Source organism: Bactrocera dorsalis, unplaced genomic scaffold (genome assembly GCF_023373825.1).
Source record: "Bactrocera dorsalis isolate Fly_Bdor unplaced genomic scaffold, ASM2337382v1 BdCtg030, whole genome shotgun sequence".
Classification (NCBI taxonomy): Eukaryota; Metazoa; Arthropoda; class Insecta; order Diptera; family Tephritidae; genus Bactrocera; species Bactrocera dorsalis.
Genome location: NW_026038081.1, coordinates 31,450 through 50,550, shown reverse-complemented (window position 1 = coordinate 50,550; position 19,101 = coordinate 31,450). Strand labels below are relative to the sequence as shown.

The window sequence follows — 19,101 nt, the reverse complement described above, 5'->3', positions numbered from 1 at the left end:
TATTTAAAAATTAAACACATATTTTGAAAAAGGAGAGAATGCATTTTATGTTTGTTTATACATATGCATATTATATTTTGCTAATATTATGAAAACATAGGTAAAATTGTATTTTTTAACAACTTTTAGACGTAAGATCAATTTTGAAAAATATTTGGAAACTACGTATGCTTGAATTAATTTCCTACATGGCTCTTTTCACTGATCCCACTTTTGACAGCTTTTATTAAATATTTTGAGAACAGTATGCATAGATTTTCCTCACAATAAATTTCCGTGTTAAAAGGAGGTGCGGTTTTCTTTTAATTTCCAAAAATTTGTGCTAATTACTGTTAAGTATTTGACCATATTTCATTCCAGGAAACCGGGGGTTTTCTTACTTTCATAAGGCAATTGTTGTAGTCGGCATACATCGCTGCAAGAAAAGGAATTGCTTTGAGGACTGCTAGCAACGTGTGTTATATCGTTCGCCAAAAATTCAGAGCCATTTGTGTCTGTATGTGTGTGTAAAATAAATTTAAATCAGTCAGGAGGCGGGGGAGCACCAGCAGTGATAGTCAGCAGCTGTTAAAATGCCAGGCAAAGTCGGTGTGAAAATTAAAGCTGGGCGCAATTTGCCCGTAATGGATAGAAGTAGTGACACCACCGATGCTTATGTGGAAATAAAATTGGGCAATGTTACGCACAAAACGGATGTCTGCCGTAAAAGTTTAAATCCACAGTGGAATACTGATTGGTAAGTGGAAAGTGCGATAGTGAATTTGCTTCTTTGTTAACACATCAAATTTAAAGTATGTTGCAATCTGATCAAATTTAATAACTTGACAAGATAAGGTAGTCTAAGCGCAGAGATAGTTATAATATCGATACTGTTATTGTTTTTATTTTTATTTTTTTTTTTAAATTTTTTTTAAATTCAAAATTTCTTCATATTTTATTATGTATTCGTTATAAGTTTAGGAAAATGTTTATACCATAAACAACATAGTATATTAAGTTTGACACACAGAAGGGAACATGTAATAGATGATATAGTCATGTCGCCATACAAACTGAACGCTCAGAAGCAAGGTCTTGCCTTATCTTGACACGGATTATTTTATATGGTTTACTATAGCATATAGCTGTCATACAAACTGACCGATCGAGAGCAAGTTCTTGTATAGAAAGCTTTTTTGTTTGTGAAGGTTATTGCTACTTCGGTGCAACCGAAGTTAAAATTTTTTCTTGTACTAATTAATTCTATACATAGGTTTCGCTTCGAAGTGGACGATGCTGAATTACAAGACGAACCGTTGCAGATACGATTGATGGATTATGACACATACTCAGCGAACGATGCCATTGGAAAAGTGAATATAAGTTTAAATCCCTTATGCTTGGAAATGTCGGGACCAACGACACACGGAAAGGGTACTGTATTATCTGGCTGGATACCAGTTTTCGATACCATGCATGGCATACGTGGCGAAGTTAATGTGATAGTCAAAGTAGATTTATTTTCTGATTTAAATAAATTTCGGCAGAGTTCATGCGGTATTCCATTTTTTCACTGTAAGTTACATTTTACCAAATGTGTTTCTGACATTAAAGGTTTATTTACATTACAGCACAATGTATACCCTATGGGTATCGCGCACAGATGATACATGGTTTTGTCGAAGAGCTGGTCGTCAACGATGATCCTGAATATCAATGGATAGATAAAATACGTACGCCGCGCGCTTCCAATGAGGCAAGACAAGTGGTGTTTCTGAAATTATCGGGACAAGTATGTGTAAAACAAAATACCGCTGAATTTTTAAATACTATATGAGTTTTTCTTATATGTGACTACGTATTTTACTCTCCTAAAGGTGCAACGAAAAATGGGTCTAAAAGCTATTAATATGGGTGCAAATGCCGTTATTGGCTATACGCAATGTTTCGACTTGGAGGGCGATGTAGGTGTGGTGGCGCGTGGAATTGGCACTGCAGTGACCTTGATTAAAGATACAAGCAGCAGCCAACCAGCGGCAGGCACAGCTGATAATACGCTAATTGAAGAGTGAGTATTTCCTTTATATAGCTCTCGTCTGTGTACTTTAATAGAAATAAGTTTTATGTGCCTTTATTCGTACGTATGTGTTTCATATATGTTTTTCCACATACCTATGTTCACTAGGTGTGTATATTGATATTTATGCGCGTGTGGGTATATGTCCCGTTTGTTGCGTATGTAGCAGCATAAAGCGTTTTTTAAAAATTGCCGCTGTCATCACTGCTGATGATACAAGTTTATGAGCAAACAAATGTGTACGCACACAGCCGCATACAAGCACATTCAGATGCTTATGCAGTTATTTTTGCCACAATTGCACGGACATAGGTTTACACATATTTACAAACATGCTAAAATAAGGCCAAGGACATGCATATACAGATGTATCTCATTAAAGTCGATAGTAAAAAACTATGGCAATATGAGAATAAAAAAGTGGAGTAAAGAAAAGTGTAATGATTTGATCTATGTACCTTATTTATTCACGTTTATATGTACATATGAATGTATGTATAACAAGTTACATATGGCGCTTGAATCGCGTCGAAATAATTTCCACCACGTCGTATAAGTAACATGATTAACTAAAATGTTTATATATTTTGCGATTTGTAGTGTTTTAATCTTTATTTTTTTCTTAATTATTTACTTACTCAGTGCAACGATGTTGTTATAAAATAATGAAAATTGTTTGCATAATTTCAACTTTTTAACTTCATTAGAGATTTAACGGTGATAAAATTTAAATAATTTTTAGGAAGAGTTTATTTCGTATTAAGGATGTAACCGATTTTAATTAAAAAATAGTATTCTGAAACTAGAAAAAGCGTTAACATAGGCTCCACTGAAGCTATAATACCCTTCACAAATGCAATAGATTCTAACAAAGACTGGATTTTGTCGATTAATTTTGATCTAAATAATTTCTTCAAAGATTCTACCATTGTCATAATTCTTGTCAAACTTAATGGAGAAAACTCGTCAAAAAAAAACTTTCAATGCGAGAACTTGATTTTTTCTCTTCAGTTTGTATGATAGCTATATGCTGTCGTGATCCGTTATCGACAACTCCGACATATGAGCAGGTTATTGATGAGAAAAGGACCTATGTAAATTTGCGGATGGATATCTAAAAAAACACAGGGGCTAGTTCGCATATATAAAGACAGGCGGACAGATGGACATCGCTAAATGGATTAAGCTTGACCCGCTCATCATTTATACCATATATACGTATATACTATATAGACTTTCCGACGTTTCTTCTTCTATTCGATGTCCAGGATGTAATAAATTAAATGTGCAAAAAAAAAAACTATAATTAAACGAAATATGAAATTATGTCCTTAATATTTATAAACATTTATTTATAAATTCTTATTTCGGCATACCAAAACAAAAATTTATCCAATTTCAATTTTCGTCCAACTACCACCAAGTTATTTTAGCATGAAAAATCGTCAATTTATGATAGTTATCAGCCTGAATTTTCTGCAGTGTTGTATGTTTTTATATATGTATGTGTGTGTGTCCATCAAATTTTATACTATGTATTTATTAATATGTTTTCAAACACAAGCATAATATAAAATTTATAATATCTTTTCCCTCTCCTTTAAAACCACCAAAAACCAAATCAAAATCTTCTCACCCCCAATCATTTTGTGCGCTGCTAATACAATATCTTTAACGATGTATGTATGTAAATAAATTCAAATTATATAATTCTATTTATGAACTGTCCATATATTAAACTCGAATAACTTTCATCAATGTACAAATAAAACGCGTAAAATTGCTTGAAACAACTTGTTTATAACATCAAATTGAATTTTGTTTTATGAAAATGAAAAATTTATTTGTTGTTCTGTATTGTAAATCCCTAATGGCTCGTATACTCGCCACTGCGTTCGCATAACCTATGGGTTTATGTGCTTGCGTACATCATATGTACATACTCGTATGAATCATTTAACCTGCTCGTACTGTGTTCTTTTCTCGTTACCGTTATGCTCAATAACAAAAATTACCCCCTCTCCTTACCCCTTCTATTGACTGATATTTCCATCAATTTGCATTTGAAATGCCAACGTTGTTGTTGTTGGCTTCAGGCGTACAAAGAAGTACATAGAATTTCTGACAGGTTCGCACATCAATCTGGCCGAACAGCCGCCGCCTTGTGAACTGCAAATTCGCAAATCACATTCATCGATACTCTTCGATCTGCAGCATGCCAATACGGGCGCAATGGAAGATAATGAAATTATGCACGATCTAATGCGGCAGGAGGATGAGCGCGGTGAGAAGCCGGCGAAAAAGTTACGCCATCATATGAAACGATTTACACACTCTTCACGAAATATACTCAACGAAAAGTATAATGCATTCATGCGTAAATTCGGTGAGAGCGTCGAGTCCAAGTCGCCGAGCAGCACTTCACGTTCGTTAAGCAGCCTCTGCGCCAGCGGCGGTCTGATAAAAGATGACGCAACTACCTCAGGCTCATCAGGTCGCAGTTCCACTGGCACCGCTTACGATCTGCGCCGGCGTCCCAGCTTCAAGGCTAAACATAAGATGTTTGGCGTTGGTGTTGGCGGTGTCACGACCAAACCGTTCTTGCAACGTCAATCGACGGTGAAGCGTAGTAGTGGCAGCGGCAGTACAGGTGGTAGCGCTACCTCCAATCCGCATGCCATTTTGCGCTCGGTGAGTGCCGAATATAATTCGGCGAACAAGACAGGCTCACCGATAATTGCGTCGATATCTGAGTATTCGGATAGTACACGCTCCTCGCCAAATATTTGCGGTGACGGTCACGATGATATCGATTACGATGAAGAGCAGTTAGCGGCAATGCTTGGTAAACAAACACAGTTCTATTGTAATAAAAATTACGATTATAAAACACCATCGCTGGCGAGCGGTAGCTGTGATCGTAGCGATAGTAGCAGCTGTGTTGATGTGGTGGCCGCTATTGGCGGCTATCATCCATTTGGTGAATTCTCGCAACACGAGCCGCATCATCTACAGCTGAGCGTACACGACACAGCCACGATTCATTCGTGCTCGCCGAATACGTTTTCCCTAAGCAATTCAGACAGTTCTGGCTCGGAGGCAGAGTTGGCGCGTGAATTGGCGCGCGGCGAGGCGGTGGAACATGTGAAAATGCAGAAATATTTGAAAATATGCAAGGATACCGAAGAAGTTGATGCCAAGTGGATACAGCCGAGCGAGTTGGAGAGTTTCGATGACAGTTTAACCGATTTGACACCACGGCGCTCATTGCTGCGCGACCTGAAAACATTGTCGCAACATGTGCAGGTGCAGTTATGGACGAGTAGACAGTGAAACTATATTTCCCAAAAGCTTTAAGTAGCCAAATCATTATGTAATGATAAATACTTTATTGGTTAGACATGTGTTTAAAATATTATTGACAAAGCTTATACTTGTAATACTTTTCAGTAAATTTAATTGCCTACAATTAGGCGTTGCAGTAAAGAATCCAAATTAATTGATTCGTATTCCAAATTTATTTGTTAAAAAATATTTTAAAGTAAAGTTATAATCTGGTTACTAAAAGTTTTTGAGAAATATTTTTGGAAATATTCACAGTCTTCGTGTAGTCTAACGGATTCCACGAAATCTCTTATAAGTACGTCCATTCAAAGCCAACTGCTTACCTGCCTTGCTGCTTATTTTTCAGGATTTTATACATTCAAAGCCAAAGAAAGTGGAACAATCAGCTACGCCATCACCACAACAACAACGTCGCGCTGCAGCGCCATCTCAGGAAAAGAATACTTTGCTCCTACAACCCCCGTCAGAGGAGAGTAAAGCATATTATTCTTCACAACCGGAGATTTGTCTAAACTGGGATGGCGATATATGCGCACCACCACCAACCACACATATTTCCCATTCACGTTCGCTAATCAATCTTAGACGCAGCGGCGCCAATTCGCCAACAACAACACTTAACAATGCTAATGCGCCAGAGCTTGACTTAACCACCACCAAAGATGATATGTACGCTACTAATGCCTATGGCTTTGGTTACGTTTCGGATTCAGATTCCAGCTCGGCTTATCTGCCAGTCACTGTTAAATCATTTGCTAGTAATGCCAAATGTCCTGTATTTAAAATTTGTCCCTCAACCCCCTCACCTTCGGAGACTGATTTGAAGATACCCTTTATAGAAGACGATGCATCGACTGTGTTGGATGACAGCGCTTCAGAGACCACCGAGATACCCACACCGATCTTAGGCAACAGTACACTTAGCATAGCTACCGTTAGCGCTGTGCCGCCGCTAGACTCCATTGATGTTATTGCTAATTCCCCTGTAACTAGCAGAAAGTACGTAGTAGGCAATACATCTAGTAGTAGTATTAGTAGTCCACAGCGCTCCCCTAGTACTCCTAGTGTTCCCAATCCATATTATTCAAATGCAATTAAAAACTCTACTAATCATAATAGTAATAATATTGTAAATTCACACTTGCTTGCACCACCGCCATTGCCATTGCCATTACCATTGCCGTCATCGCCCACGCTATCATCATCGCGCTCGCTATCGTCAACGCAATTGTTCGTAAACGCGCCCGTGCCTACTTCATCGCCATGTACACCGCTACTTTGCACCAAAAATCGTCAACACCGTTCGCGCGAACCTCAATCGCCACATCATAGGTCATTGAATGAGGTGAACGCCGCAGCAGTAGCTTCCAACAATGCCTTAGTGGCAGCAGCGGCTGCCGCGTCGTCCGGCATCACAGACAGTCCCAGTTTGAAACGTTTCGCATCACCAGCACAGGCCGCTGTAGTGGCAGCAGCTGCCGCCATGCCCAGCGCTAATACATTAGCCAGCGCGCCGTCGTCAGCATCACTTGTGCCGGGGTCCAGCAACAACGGTGGACGTGCCAAACTAAGCGCAAGTCCGTCGAAGCTGGCATTGAATTCAGTATGCGCGACAAGCGCAAGCAATACAACTACAACAACTGCGGGCACTGCACTTAACACGAGTGTTTCATCAACGGCCTCGACCACAGATGGTGGCGCAACAAACTCAATACCAGCGCCGTCGAAGGATTCGATGCCGACGGAAATGTGTCGACGCTCATCCGACTCAGACTTGAGTATAACGCCAAAAGGTAAGACTGATTTTCTTGTTAGCATTTATACCTTAACTGATTACAACAATTAGAGCTTTGTAGTGTGTGGTTTAAACGAGTGTAGTATGCCTGAAAGTGTGCTATCTTTTTATATAAATACATATTATAGGAAAAATCGCAATATATTATACAAGTATCGAGAACCGCAAAGCATAAAGTTTAAAAAAATATGCAGTATACAGTTTTCCTCCAAAAAAATTTTTTTTTGAGTTAGTTGAACGTGTTCTCACATTTTTTCCTCTCCTGGCACTAATGTGTTGTATTCCGCCTGTTCCGTATATTTTTTTAATCAACATCCATTTCTTCGAGTCGTCTTATCGTCCCTACTTTTGCAAAAAAGCTTAAAGAAAGCTAAATGAGATGTGTGTATCATTTATTACTAAAGCTCTGGCTTTCATTTTTCTTTTTGAAACATTATTGCTAAAGCTTTGTTGGAATTAGTAAGTCAAAAGACATCACTACCATCGAAATCACGCGAGTGCGGTCCGTAAATGCTTTTTACAAAATGGTGTTGTATTTCCCGACATTTGGCTGGACACAAATTTTGCAGAACATCTTTAATGTGGCACCACCTCGAAATCGTATTTGATCAATTAGGTCGCGCTGAAGGCGGAGCTGAAAGAGCTTTTTCGTTCGTCAAATGACACCTTTTTCCGGCATTTCTGGGCAAATCGAAATACATCAGCGGAGTAGAGCTCCGTGACCGTTTTGTCTATTTCCAAATACTCGGTGTAGATCACACTTTGTGATCCCCAGAAAAGGGTGACTAATACCTTTCCATCTTCGTCTTCTTCGGATCAGTTTGCATTTGCCAAATATTTCATGGCAGATATGACCCACATGGTCTTTTGAGATCCCCACGGTCTCAACTATTTCGCGTATCTTCAATCAGCGGAGTAGAGCTCCGTAACCGTTTTGTCTATTTCCAAATACTTGGTGTAGATCACACTATGTGAACCCCAGAAAAGGGTGACTATTACCTTTCCATCTTCGTCTTCTTCGGATCAGTTTGCATTTGCCAAATATTTCATGGCAGATATGACCCGCACGGTCTTTTGAGATCCCCACGGTCTCAACTACATATTTCGCATATCTTCAATCGGCAGTCTGTCACTATCAGATCGTGAACTTTTACCACGTGATTCTCCGTGCTAATTGTTTATGAGCATTTGAGTGACGTGCGTACACGCTGAAACTCGTTAAATCAATTTTTGACGGTCGCCATCAAAGGCGTTGAGTCACCGTATTAAGCGCCTAAGGATCACCCTAGTATTTCCTACCCAGGCTTATTTTTTAAGACCTATCGTTAATTTAAAAAAATAAATATAAAAACAAAACTTTTTTCTTAAATGAGTTAGTATGACTGAAACTTTTATAGAGTGCTGCCAGCAAACCAAAAGTCGAATTATGTCGATGTATTTATAAAAAGATACTGACACAAAGAGAAAAATATTGAAGTGTTAAAAAAAATCAGGAATAATAAAATAAACCATAAAGTTAAGACAGCAGTATGATTCTGAAATATAATTTCTTGGTCAATTCAATCTTAATCACTTTGACAATTTTTATGGATATTGCCAGAATGAATTAAATTTTTCTTCTCGATTCCGAAATCCAAAATATATTATTATGATAAATCGTTCTATATTTTCTTGAATAACCACTGATAACTGACCATTTTATCAGCGGTTTTAATGAATATACTCCTCGTACTCTTACTGAAATAACACCCACAATTTGTTCTCTCCTCATGCTATCCGTAAAAAACCAAACAATTGTCAAAATAAATACAGTTTTACATCGCAAAAGTAAGTAAAAAAATATGGTCTTGTGTCTGTTTTATTTTGTCTCTCTGTCTTTACGCTCGCTCTATTTAACCCGTAATTAATATTGATGTAGTGTGTTGCTGTACTGAAATACAACAATCGTAATTCTTGTCTAAGCCTAAGCGCATAGTAGACCGACGAGGTGCATGAGCAATTCACTTAAATTGCAGTGAAGCTCGTCAACAGCTCATCTATTGTTTGTCAAAAAAATTTTGATTGTTACACTCAAAATCAAATTTGATTGAACTGCGCGCCCAAACCGAATTGCTAAACATTTTTTCATAAATAAAAAATAAATATTTTTTATGTTCGTGTGAAGTTTGATCTCCATACTACTGTGAGCAAAAAATAACAAGACTTTTTAATTTAAATTTATGAATGTCAGTGACATCTGTGCCAAATGTCATATCCAAATAATCAGTAGTGTGTATAGGCTTGTCTTTCTGAAGTACATAAAGTGCATTCGAAGTTTGTGATGAAATTTTTTTGCGGAATCAGGTTTTTGGTGCCGAAACGTTTAGAATGTTGGAAAAGGGCTTTGGTGATAATTGTCGCGAGTAAGGATTTTTGATTGGTACAAATTATTCAAAGAGGGTAGAGATCGCGTTGTCGACGAAGCACGTAAAGGACGGCTATCAATATCAACTGATGAAATTTGTGCTTGATAATCGACGATTAACAGTCAGAGATCTTACTGACATCGTTGGAATATTGGAAGGATAAGTGAAAATCATTATGAAAGATCATTTGGGCCTGAGTGAAGTGAAAGCACGATAGGTTCCAATATCACTAGCTTCGTGTGACTTCTGGCTATTCAGCAAACTCAAACGACCGCTCCAGGGAAACTGTTTTGAGTCAATTAAAGACATTAAATGTGAATCGCTAAGCATATTGATGGCTATTCCGGAAACTGACTTTAACAATAGTTTTGACGTTCGGAAAAGACGTTGCCACAAATGTGATTACTTTCGAGTGGGACGACATAGATTTTGAAGAATAAGTTAAGAATTTTAAAATTATGAACAGAGTTTTACTATTTTTTGCTCATAGTATAAATTTATAAAAAAAAAAGGTTTTACCAATATAAGAAAAAAAGTTAAAGTACCAGTCCGGGTCAAATATGATCTTGATATATTTTACCCAATATTTTTTTTAAATCGTCATTGTATAACTTCAATATTATATTTAATATCATTTTATTATATTTAAATGTAAATCTTTAAGTTATTTTTTTCCTCTCGCTCTACTATAGCTTGTGCTTTACTCCAATAAATATCGATTTTGGAAACATTGTACGATAAAAAGTAGATGTTTACATTTTTCATATTCGATGTTCTTTTTGAATGTTGTTCGATGTATTATATACTATATACACTCAAACTGAGTCTAGAAACGAGGATGACATACAGTTTCTACCCAAAAAAATCGTATAATGTCTTGAACCAATCTTATTATTTAAAGCTAACTTCACCTTAAATATTGGGCTAATTCTCTAATTTTCGATATCTGTAGTCTTCCCTAAAATGTAAGTCGACCAGCTGGTTGTTGGTGTAGATAGATTTTTCTTTAATGCTACCTGATCCGCCTTGCCCATTCTTGAAATGCTGAATTCGTGCTTATAAAAATCGAAATTTATTATAAGTACATTAAAGAACAGATTTCTTGTAAAATATTAGCAAAGCAAATTTTTATAGCTGGAAATAAAACTAAATCTTCAATATTCGAGAGGCGTTATAATGAATTTACATTTTTGTGTGCCTCATGTCATGATATTCCCTTTCATAACACATACCCAAAAATTCTTCAAATATTAAATTTTTCACGATTATTATTATAATAAATTATTGAATTAACTTCGATACCTATGAGTGGCAAGATTATTTATAACAATTTTTAAGCTTACATTCACCAGTGGGAATTGGGAAAATGAGAAAATTTTATCTACTTATCTTTGCTAGTAAGGGGTATATGTTTAATATTGTATTTGGTATGAATGTGGCATGTTGATTATTTTATATGCATACATAATTATAACTCCTCAGAGCATGCGCATATTTTTCTTTTAAATACATTCAATTAACATCCAAATAACTGTCCATACCATGTCTTTTACAACATACAAATGCATACATACTATTTGTATTCTTTATATAAAAAAAAATAATTATTGTTAAACATTCTTTCTTGCTCATGACATTCGAATAACATTTACATACCTACATATTAACTTCGGGATTTAGATACGAGTAAATTTTTAGTTATCAGAATGAAGTAATTTGTAATATCAAAACCAACAATTTCTAGTTCTTTTAACTCACCGTAGTGTTCTTTCAATAAATTCATTCGTTGATGCAATGTATGGGAAGTTGCGCCGTCTTGTTTAAACCAAATGTCACCGGGAGCATGAGCTTCAATTTCAGGCATCAACTAGTCGGTTATCACGGCCGCCATTGACGGTTATGTTTTCACCGGCATAATTTTTGAAGAAATATGTACCGATGATTTCACCGGCCCACAAACAACACCAAAACGTTGTTTTTTTCTGAATGGAACGGCAGCTCTTGAATCTCTTCAGGTTGCTCTTCGTCCCAAATCCGGAAATTTTGCTTGTTTACATACGTATTGAGGCAGAAAAAGACCTCATCGCTGAACGAAGTTTGACTCAAAAACGTCAGATTTTTCCGGAAATTTTCAAGAGCCCATGGAGCGAAGCGGCGCTGCTTGGAAAAGTCGAGTGGCTTCAGTTCTTGCACAAGCTGTATTTTGTACGCTTTCAATTTAAGATCTCGACGTAAGATGCGCCAAGTCGTTCCATACGTCAGTCCGAGTTGCTACGAACCGCGCCGAATCGACTCTCCGCGGTCTTTGTGTTCACTATGTGCTGGACGTAGTCTATTCGGTCGAATATATCCAGTAATGAATGCTCGATCTCAAGATGGGTGATGGATGGTATTGCGAATAGTACGCTCGGTAGGCCGATTATGTTGACCATAAGTTGAGCCAAGCGCGCGAAACACATTCTTTACAGAAGGTGAAGAAAGGCCAAGGTCTGGACTACACCCTCCGTATAGTGATCTTCTAACTTTTCGTATTTCTATTACGGTTCAAAAAAGTTCTCGGAATTTCCAATTCGGGTCCAAGTAACCGAATTTTTTCCGGTCAAGAAGTGTGAACTCGGCAATATTCCTCCAATTTTATTTCGCTGTTCACACACTTTTCGAATTTACGAAATCTTCGGATTTAAGTAACCGGCCTTTTTTTAAGGCTATCTTCAAGCAAAATATTGTAAGCCTTGTTTCATGTCATTCCATCAAAAAACTGTAGATTTCAGTAATATTTATCCGTATATATGTATGTGTGTATGTATGTAAGTCGGTGGTGTACTTTACATCTCAACCAATCTGTTGTATTCCTCAATGTAAACCATTATTTCTGCATACAAACACACACAGTCACGCCCACACAGAGTCCTACAATATCTGGTACATGTTGATGAATGTTTTTTTATAAAATTTGTGCATTATTTACCAAAAAAATATTAATAATTTTGCCTTCCTTTTGTGTAGGAAATTCATTGTGTGTGGCCAGTGAACGTCTAGTAGCCGCTACAGCGTTGATGCGTCTCAATCAACCGTTAGGCGCTAAAAATGCTAACACCGACGGCATGGATGGCCTGTTGGAGTATCCTTTCCTAACCATGACAAGATATCCTCCAGGTTTCATATTGCATCTGGGTGCCACAGTAGCTGCACGTTCGGTGAAATTATTGGAACGTGTTCCCAATCCCGATGAGCCCGAGGTGCGTGACTCTTGGTGGACCGAATTGCGTATGGAAATACGTTCGCATGCGCGTGCACTGGGTTGCAATGTGGTGCTGGGTTACTCCGAAGCGACGACCATTTCGTAAGTGACAATTCTAAAGTTTCTAAAGCTAATTAATAACTTGGATCTATTTGGAATTTGAAATATTGTTTTTCCCATCTTACAATTTCTATTTTTCCAGTGACGATGTTTGCGTGCTATCTGCGACGGGCACAGCCGCTGTTATTAATATGGCGTACAACCGCTCTGTCTCCCAAACTGATATGCTCAACGCAGCTGTAAAGCCCGTAGGCATTGGTTTCGGCGTGGGCAGTACAGGTGGCACCATGTCTGCATCGCTCGAAGAACGCGAAACGCTCAAAGATATGCGTAACGGTATTGCAAATGAAACAATTTCCTCGCTGACGAAGGATACAACAATGTCCTCATCACTTGGCACCACAATACACGGTTCAGTGGGTAAGAAGAATGCAATACCGGCCAGCATGGGTGTCGTAAAAAGTTCGGCGTGTAGCGTCTGTCATGTACCCTACAATTTGGCGTCGGTGCCGTTCAATGTGAAAATGAAGAAATGTGCCATCTGTCGGAAGGGACGCGTGCCAGATGTGCTGTTGGCGACACTCGAGGTGCCTGAACGTCTTCATGTCACCGGACGCGGTTGCTTCATGCAAGCGCAAGTGGTACGCGCTAAAAAAGATTTACGTTCAGAGCTGAATGCTAAAGAGATATCGGATGGTTTGCCATTTCTGGAGTACGAATTACATCGTGTGCTAATCAATAAGTTGAAGGCGAAAGGTATGAATGCCATATTTGGTTTGAGAGCACAAGTAGCCATTGGTGAGCGAATGATTGCCCTGATAGCGACGGGCACAGCACTGTTTCTGAGTGCGCTACCAGTGCCACAGGTGCCGAAAATAGTGGCTGGGAATTCGTGGACGGACAAGCAGAAATTGAATGAATTGCAAAAGAAATTGCAGGAGACATTCGAACGCAATCAGGAAATTTATCAGCTTAAATGTATAGATCCGGATTTAATAGGTAGCGGTGTGGCAACGCTCGACAAACAATCCGATACCGATGAGTCGGACGATGAAGTGATCGAGATCGATTTGAATTGTGGCAATAAGGACACCTGTGTTCTGGAAGTAGACGACATTGAAGATTTGGAAATTATTTCTTTGCTCATGGAAACATATCCGCCAGAAGGTTTCCACGTTGTCAACACACAAAGTGTGCCCGGTATGCTGGAAATGGAGGCGGTAAAAAATCTGCAGATGTTCACGCAAGTATGGCGCGCCAAATTGGATGTCAGCCAAAATATTAGTGGATTCCCCAAACATTTTCAGCGGTAAGTATGCCTATTGCTCATATGGATCAATGAAATATTATATCGAAATTATATTTTCAGAATTTTGCAGACCATTTACTTTAAACTGCGCACAATGATACCCTGTGCCATTTGCGATCTGCGATTCCGACTCGATCTGCCAGAGAGTGTAGGTATTTGAATGTGGTTACTACCTCTATCTTCATACTTACTTTTTATTTAAACCCTGAATAATTTATTTAACAACTTTGCAAACCTATAGGATCAGATACAGCTGCTGGTCACTGGCATGGCACTGGGTTTGGATGATGCTAATAAATTTAAATATCGTCGCAAAGCGGCTGCAACCAATTTTACGAATGGCACAGCAAACGATGCGCCCGATGCGAATGGTTTGAGTGCAGGCAATAAGCGTACGCTACAGGAGGAAGATTACATTTTCCCCCTAGACGAAGATCAAATGGTGGAGACGCCAACACCGACTTCAAACCTTCCGCCTTACGGTATGAATAGTTTCAAAATGGCGAAAACATCTCCATCACGACAACAGAGCAAGAAAGGCACTCTTACTAATCGCAACAATTACGTAAGTTTTTACACGTTATAAAACAATATTTGGTTAAACATGCAATACACTGTTTATTTTTATCAGTTCCCATTACGCGATCGCTATGGTGTTGATATTACACCACTTAGTTTTGTGCCAGGCGGGCGCATTGACAAATATCTCGGTAATTTGAACTTCTTTTTCATTCGTGAGACCACTTCAATACGAGAGAATGGCGGCATTAGCGGTTTTGTGCATTCGTTTATAACGGAGGTAAGTAACACAGTGCTTCTTGCATGGAAAACTTTTTTTCATTCAATAAGATAACTTCCCGAAATGTCCTATGGATATTTGCTCAAGTGGCAAAACTCTCAGCTCCGACCACTATAGTACATATGTAGCTGCCATACAAACAGAACGAGTCAAGTTCTTGTATGGAACTTTTTTTGTGCAGGGTATGCTTGTTTTTTTTATTGTTAAATTTTATACCAAGCATAGTTCTTTTCTAATAACCTAAAAAATATAATCCTTAATAATTATACTTTGGCATCACATAACCTAAAAATTATTAAATCTATATTATATAATAACATAATCCTTAATAATTATAAGATATGTATTACCTTTCAGTTACTAGCGGTGGTTCGTGCACACATATCAGCACTCGGCGGCAATGCTATGGTGTCATTCTATATGAGTGAATTGATTTTAGTCGATAACCAGCATAAAAATCAAGTAAGTACCACACATTCAGAATCCGTTTTTGTACCACAATAATTTTTACTATTTACTATTCTACAGGGACAATGTTTGATTAGCATTGGTGGTGATGCTGTCTACGTTTCCTATCACGCCGATGACTGATACACGCGCTTAAAAGGCATATAGCGCTTATTTTTCACCACTCGCCCGAAAAGCCTATACTATTAGGCGAATCTGGTCTGGGAGAAAATGATGAAAGCTCAATAGCAACTTAAATACATTTCAAATGTTATGAAATTGCTAATCAAAACAAACTATAAAAAATGCCAAAACTATACTTTTTAACCGAATGCTTTATGCACGCTTGTCAAGAGTGTGTATACTAATTTTAAAACTTTAGTTTACCCAACATTTGTTTCTTTGTATACAACGAATTATGAAGCTTTTGTTCGCAGTTGGTAAAAGGTTTAAAAAATATTATTGGCCCGATTTTAAAAGAAAACAAAATCAAAAACAGTATGAAGTGCAAACATTTATATAAAAAAGTAAGCCTAAAATATATATGAATGCAATCCAATGGAAACGCCTGCTCTCTCCAAAAATAAAGTGAAATTGTAAAGTAATAGAGATAGAATAAAAACTGTTATGAATTTGCATGCTGTTTGTTTGCCTGCTTTGTTGCTATTATTGTACTTAAATTGTCAAATGCAAGCATATAACTGTTAATTTTGAAAATTACATAAAAAAACTGTAGTCAATGCAAAAAATATTTACATAGTTTTTTTAGTTAGCCAAACAGAAATGAAACATTTCCAATGTTCACTGACAAAAAATAAATGCTTTAAAAACGAGCTACTATAAAAAATTTCAAAGAAGAAAAAATTAAAAATAGAAAAATTAAATACAACCTTTAGGAATTAAATTAGGAAATGCTCATATTTGCAATCAACTTATACTCACCACATGGTGTGTAAAACAAAATGAATAAAAATCAATAATAAATAACGCTAAAACGATATTATAATATACTTAGATATGCTCGTATAAATTATTCGGAACGATATACTATTAATGATGAATTTGTTTTCATTGACATGTACTATGTAACTGTTTATTGATTTGTTTACATTTTATGAAAGACATTTTTTCATACCCCATTTATTTTATGCAATAAAGGAAGTAATTAAATTAAAAAAAAAACTACTCATATGTAGTTAGTTTTTCCAATATAGTTGTTGTTGTCCAAAATTATATGAATTTAAAAAGAAACAATATTTTTTTAGTTTTCTTATAACTTCTAACAAACTTTTTAAAGCCATATTATTGTGGTTTAAATATTGTAAATTTTTAGCTTAACTGTTAAATATAAAATAGTTTCTTTAAAATAACTTATCAGCTAAGAACAAACACATCATTTTACTCAAAATAAGATTAGGAAAATCTAGTAGGCTAAATTAGAAAACTCTAAAAAGGTGGCCTTTAAAAACCGCTATCAAGACATATTCTAGGCTACTAATCAACGTGTTTAACGTTGTCATTCTATTTACCTATACAAAAATCTTTGAAAACCACATCCAGAATGTCATCCGAACTCACATGTCCCGTTATACGTTCAATACATTTGAGCGCATTTCGAAGTTTTTGAGCCGAAATTGCAATATCTGGAAAAATATCGGGCGCATATTCATTTAGAAAAATATGTATGTGTTCAATGCAGCGTTCTAACTGTTGGCGATAACGCGCATGCGTAATGCGTGGATGTTCGGCTGTTGGTTCACCGCAGCTTTGAGGTATGGAAAAAAATAAATCATTTACTGAATTATAAAATATTTACAACAAACATACAGTTCACAAAGGAGTTTTTCGAAGTGTCGTAAAAATGGTTGCACAATATCGGTAGCTGCTTGTTTACAAGTAATTTTCAGTACACTATCAATTTGCGCCAACTTTTGCAGATCCGTCGTTGAAAGCAAATCAATTTTGTTCGCTATTAGTTGTATACGCTTTCCAATTAATTTATTCGCATCCAAGTCTAATTGCTGTAAGTAGTCAGTCTGATAATCTTGAGCTGATTGTTTGTTGGTGGTAATATTTCGAAGTAATTCCCGGGCGTCTGTTAGTAGTAGTATTAAATCGGCATTCTGTAAGCATTCCTTTGCTCTGCTTATACCTTCCAATTCAACAACATCCTTTGTGTGCTTACGCAAACCGGCGGTGTCTGCAAAAACGACGGGGTAGCCACCAAAATTATGTGTACTCTCTATGATGTCACGAGTTGTGCCAGCTATTGGCGTTACAATGGCGATTTCTCGCTGACAAATCATATTTAGAAAACTACTTTTACCAACATTTGGTGCGCCCACAATCGCAGTACGCACACCATTCCTCAGCATTTCACCCTGACGTTGGTCATTCAAATGATCTCGTATTTCAGTTATGATAAGACGTAACTCTTTGGTTAACTGTAAAACAACATCATCCTCAATATTTTCTTCTTCGGCGAAATCAATATAAGCCTCTAAATGTGCAGCGCAGCGTATGAGTCGTTTGCGCCAATTGTCGTAAACTCGTGAAAGTGCACCTGTACTTTGGAGCATAGCCTGTTAAAGTTTGTTGATGTGTTACTATCTGTGGATATACAATGATAAATATTTACTCGACAACCTGTTTTCGTTGCGCTTCCGTTTCAGCATGTATTAAGTCCGCTAATCCTTCCACCTCAGTTAAATCAATCTTACCACCAAAAAATGCACGTTTAGTAAACTCACCAGCTTTTGCTGGCCGTAGACCTGGTACTTTGCCTAAAGCGTCTAACAATGCCGCTATTACCGCCAATGAGCCATGTACTTGAAATTCACATGAATCTTCACCGGTAAAAGAAGCTGGGGCTGGAAACCATAGGACTAAACCCTTATCAATTATTTCATTTGTGTCAGGATGATAGATAGACCTAAGATAGGCATAACGAGCTTTTAGTTCATGTCGATTGCCGACTAGTGTTTGTAGGGCATGCCTGGTTTGCGGTCCAGAAACGCGAATTACAGAGACCCCGCACTTGCCATAGCCTAAATTAAAAGATTTTTGGTAACCAATAATTTTCGCACGATGACTCCTCCAACTAACCTGAACTCAAGCTAAATATAGTGCAATCCGCTGCAGCATTTGTTAAATTACGCGAACATCGACTGGGGTATTTAAAAGATTTTGCCATTTTATAGACGTGATTCATTTTAAGGTACTTGGTTTAATTGAAACAAATAGAAATATTTTTCGTTCCGGGATGTAAACAATGAAAGATAATTTTACAAGTATACATATGTATGCACAGCTGATTGGTGTAAAGTGTTGAGAAATGCTCTTTATCGATATATATATATATATTATATAATTTTTCGATTTGTATTCACAATTGTGTAAAAGCCAAGAATGCGAATATTGTTGAAATGATTTATTATAAATTTGTGCCATTCCAAAATTATAATAATAATAATGCACTTTATGAAGTATATGCGTCATATTTTGCCTTATTTATTTATTTGACACTTTATAAAAATATCTTCCACTTTTATCATTGTAAGCATCTTGTGTGGGCAACTCCAAAAAGAAATATGTAATCAAATAAACCGTTATTTCTAAATATTTGAGGAGTTTTATTAGGGTCA

General features: G+C 37.1%; 2 protein-coding genes across 2 annotated transcripts; one reads left to right on the top strand and one right to left on the bottom strand.

Annotated features, from left to right (window-relative positions):
- Nucleotides 1-173: 173 nt before the first annotated feature.
- LOC105227088 (uncharacterized) lies at nucleotides 174-16,642 on the top strand. The gene is made up of 14 exons (XM_019990609.3): nucleotides 174-289; nucleotides 361-736; nucleotides 1,253-1,554; nucleotides 1,611-1,771; nucleotides 1,857-2,047; nucleotides 4,153-5,362; nucleotides 5,748-7,194; nucleotides 12,608-12,944; nucleotides 13,045-14,211; nucleotides 14,272-14,359; nucleotides 14,453-14,776; nucleotides 14,843-15,010; nucleotides 15,368-15,472; nucleotides 15,539-16,642. The coding sequence occupies exons 2-14, from the start codon at nucleotides 573-575 to the stop codon at nucleotides 15,599-15,601; spliced, it is 5,727 nt and encodes a 1,908-aa protein (XP_019846168.2). The 5' UTR covers nucleotides 174-289; nucleotides 361-572; the 3' UTR covers nucleotides 15,602-16,642.
- Nucleotides 16,519-18,763, bottom strand: LOC105227087 (tRNA modification GTPase GTPBP3, mitochondrial). The gene is made up of 4 exons (XM_011206268.4): nucleotides 18,563-18,763; nucleotides 18,104-18,504; nucleotides 17,285-18,039; nucleotides 16,519-17,222 (listed from the first exon to the last, which is right to left on the bottom strand). The coding sequence occupies exons 1-4, from the start codon at nucleotides 18,666-18,668 to the stop codon at nucleotides 16,979-16,981; spliced, it is 1,506 nt and encodes a 501-aa protein (XP_011204570.2). The 5' UTR covers nucleotides 18,669-18,763; the 3' UTR covers nucleotides 16,519-16,978.
- Nucleotides 18,764-19,101: the final 338 nt, after the last annotated feature.

Coding starts and splice junctions, on each gene's coding strand:
- LOC105227088 (XM_019990609.3), top strand. CDS start 573: ATGCCAGGCAAAGTCGGTGTGAAAATTAAAGCTGGGCGCAATTTGCCC. Junction 737..1,252: donor CCACAGTGGAATACTGATTG/GTAAGTGGAAAG, acceptor TTCTATACATAG/GTTTCGCTTCGAAGTGGACG. Junction 15,473..15,538: donor ATAACCAGCATAAAAATCAA/GTAAGTACCACA, acceptor ACTATTCTACAG/GGACAATGTTTGATTAGCAT.
- LOC105227087 (XM_011206268.4), bottom strand. CDS start 18,668: ATGAATCACGTCTATAAAATGGCAAAATCTTTTAAATACCCCAGTCGA. Junction 18,505..18,562: donor TATATTTAGCTTGAGTTCAG/GTTAGTTGGAGG, acceptor CTTTTAATTTAG/GCTATGGCAAGTGCGGGGTC. Junction 18,040..18,103: donor CGGAAGCGCAACGAAAACAG/GTTGTCGAGTAA, acceptor AAACTTTAACAG/GCTATGCTCCAAAGTACAGG.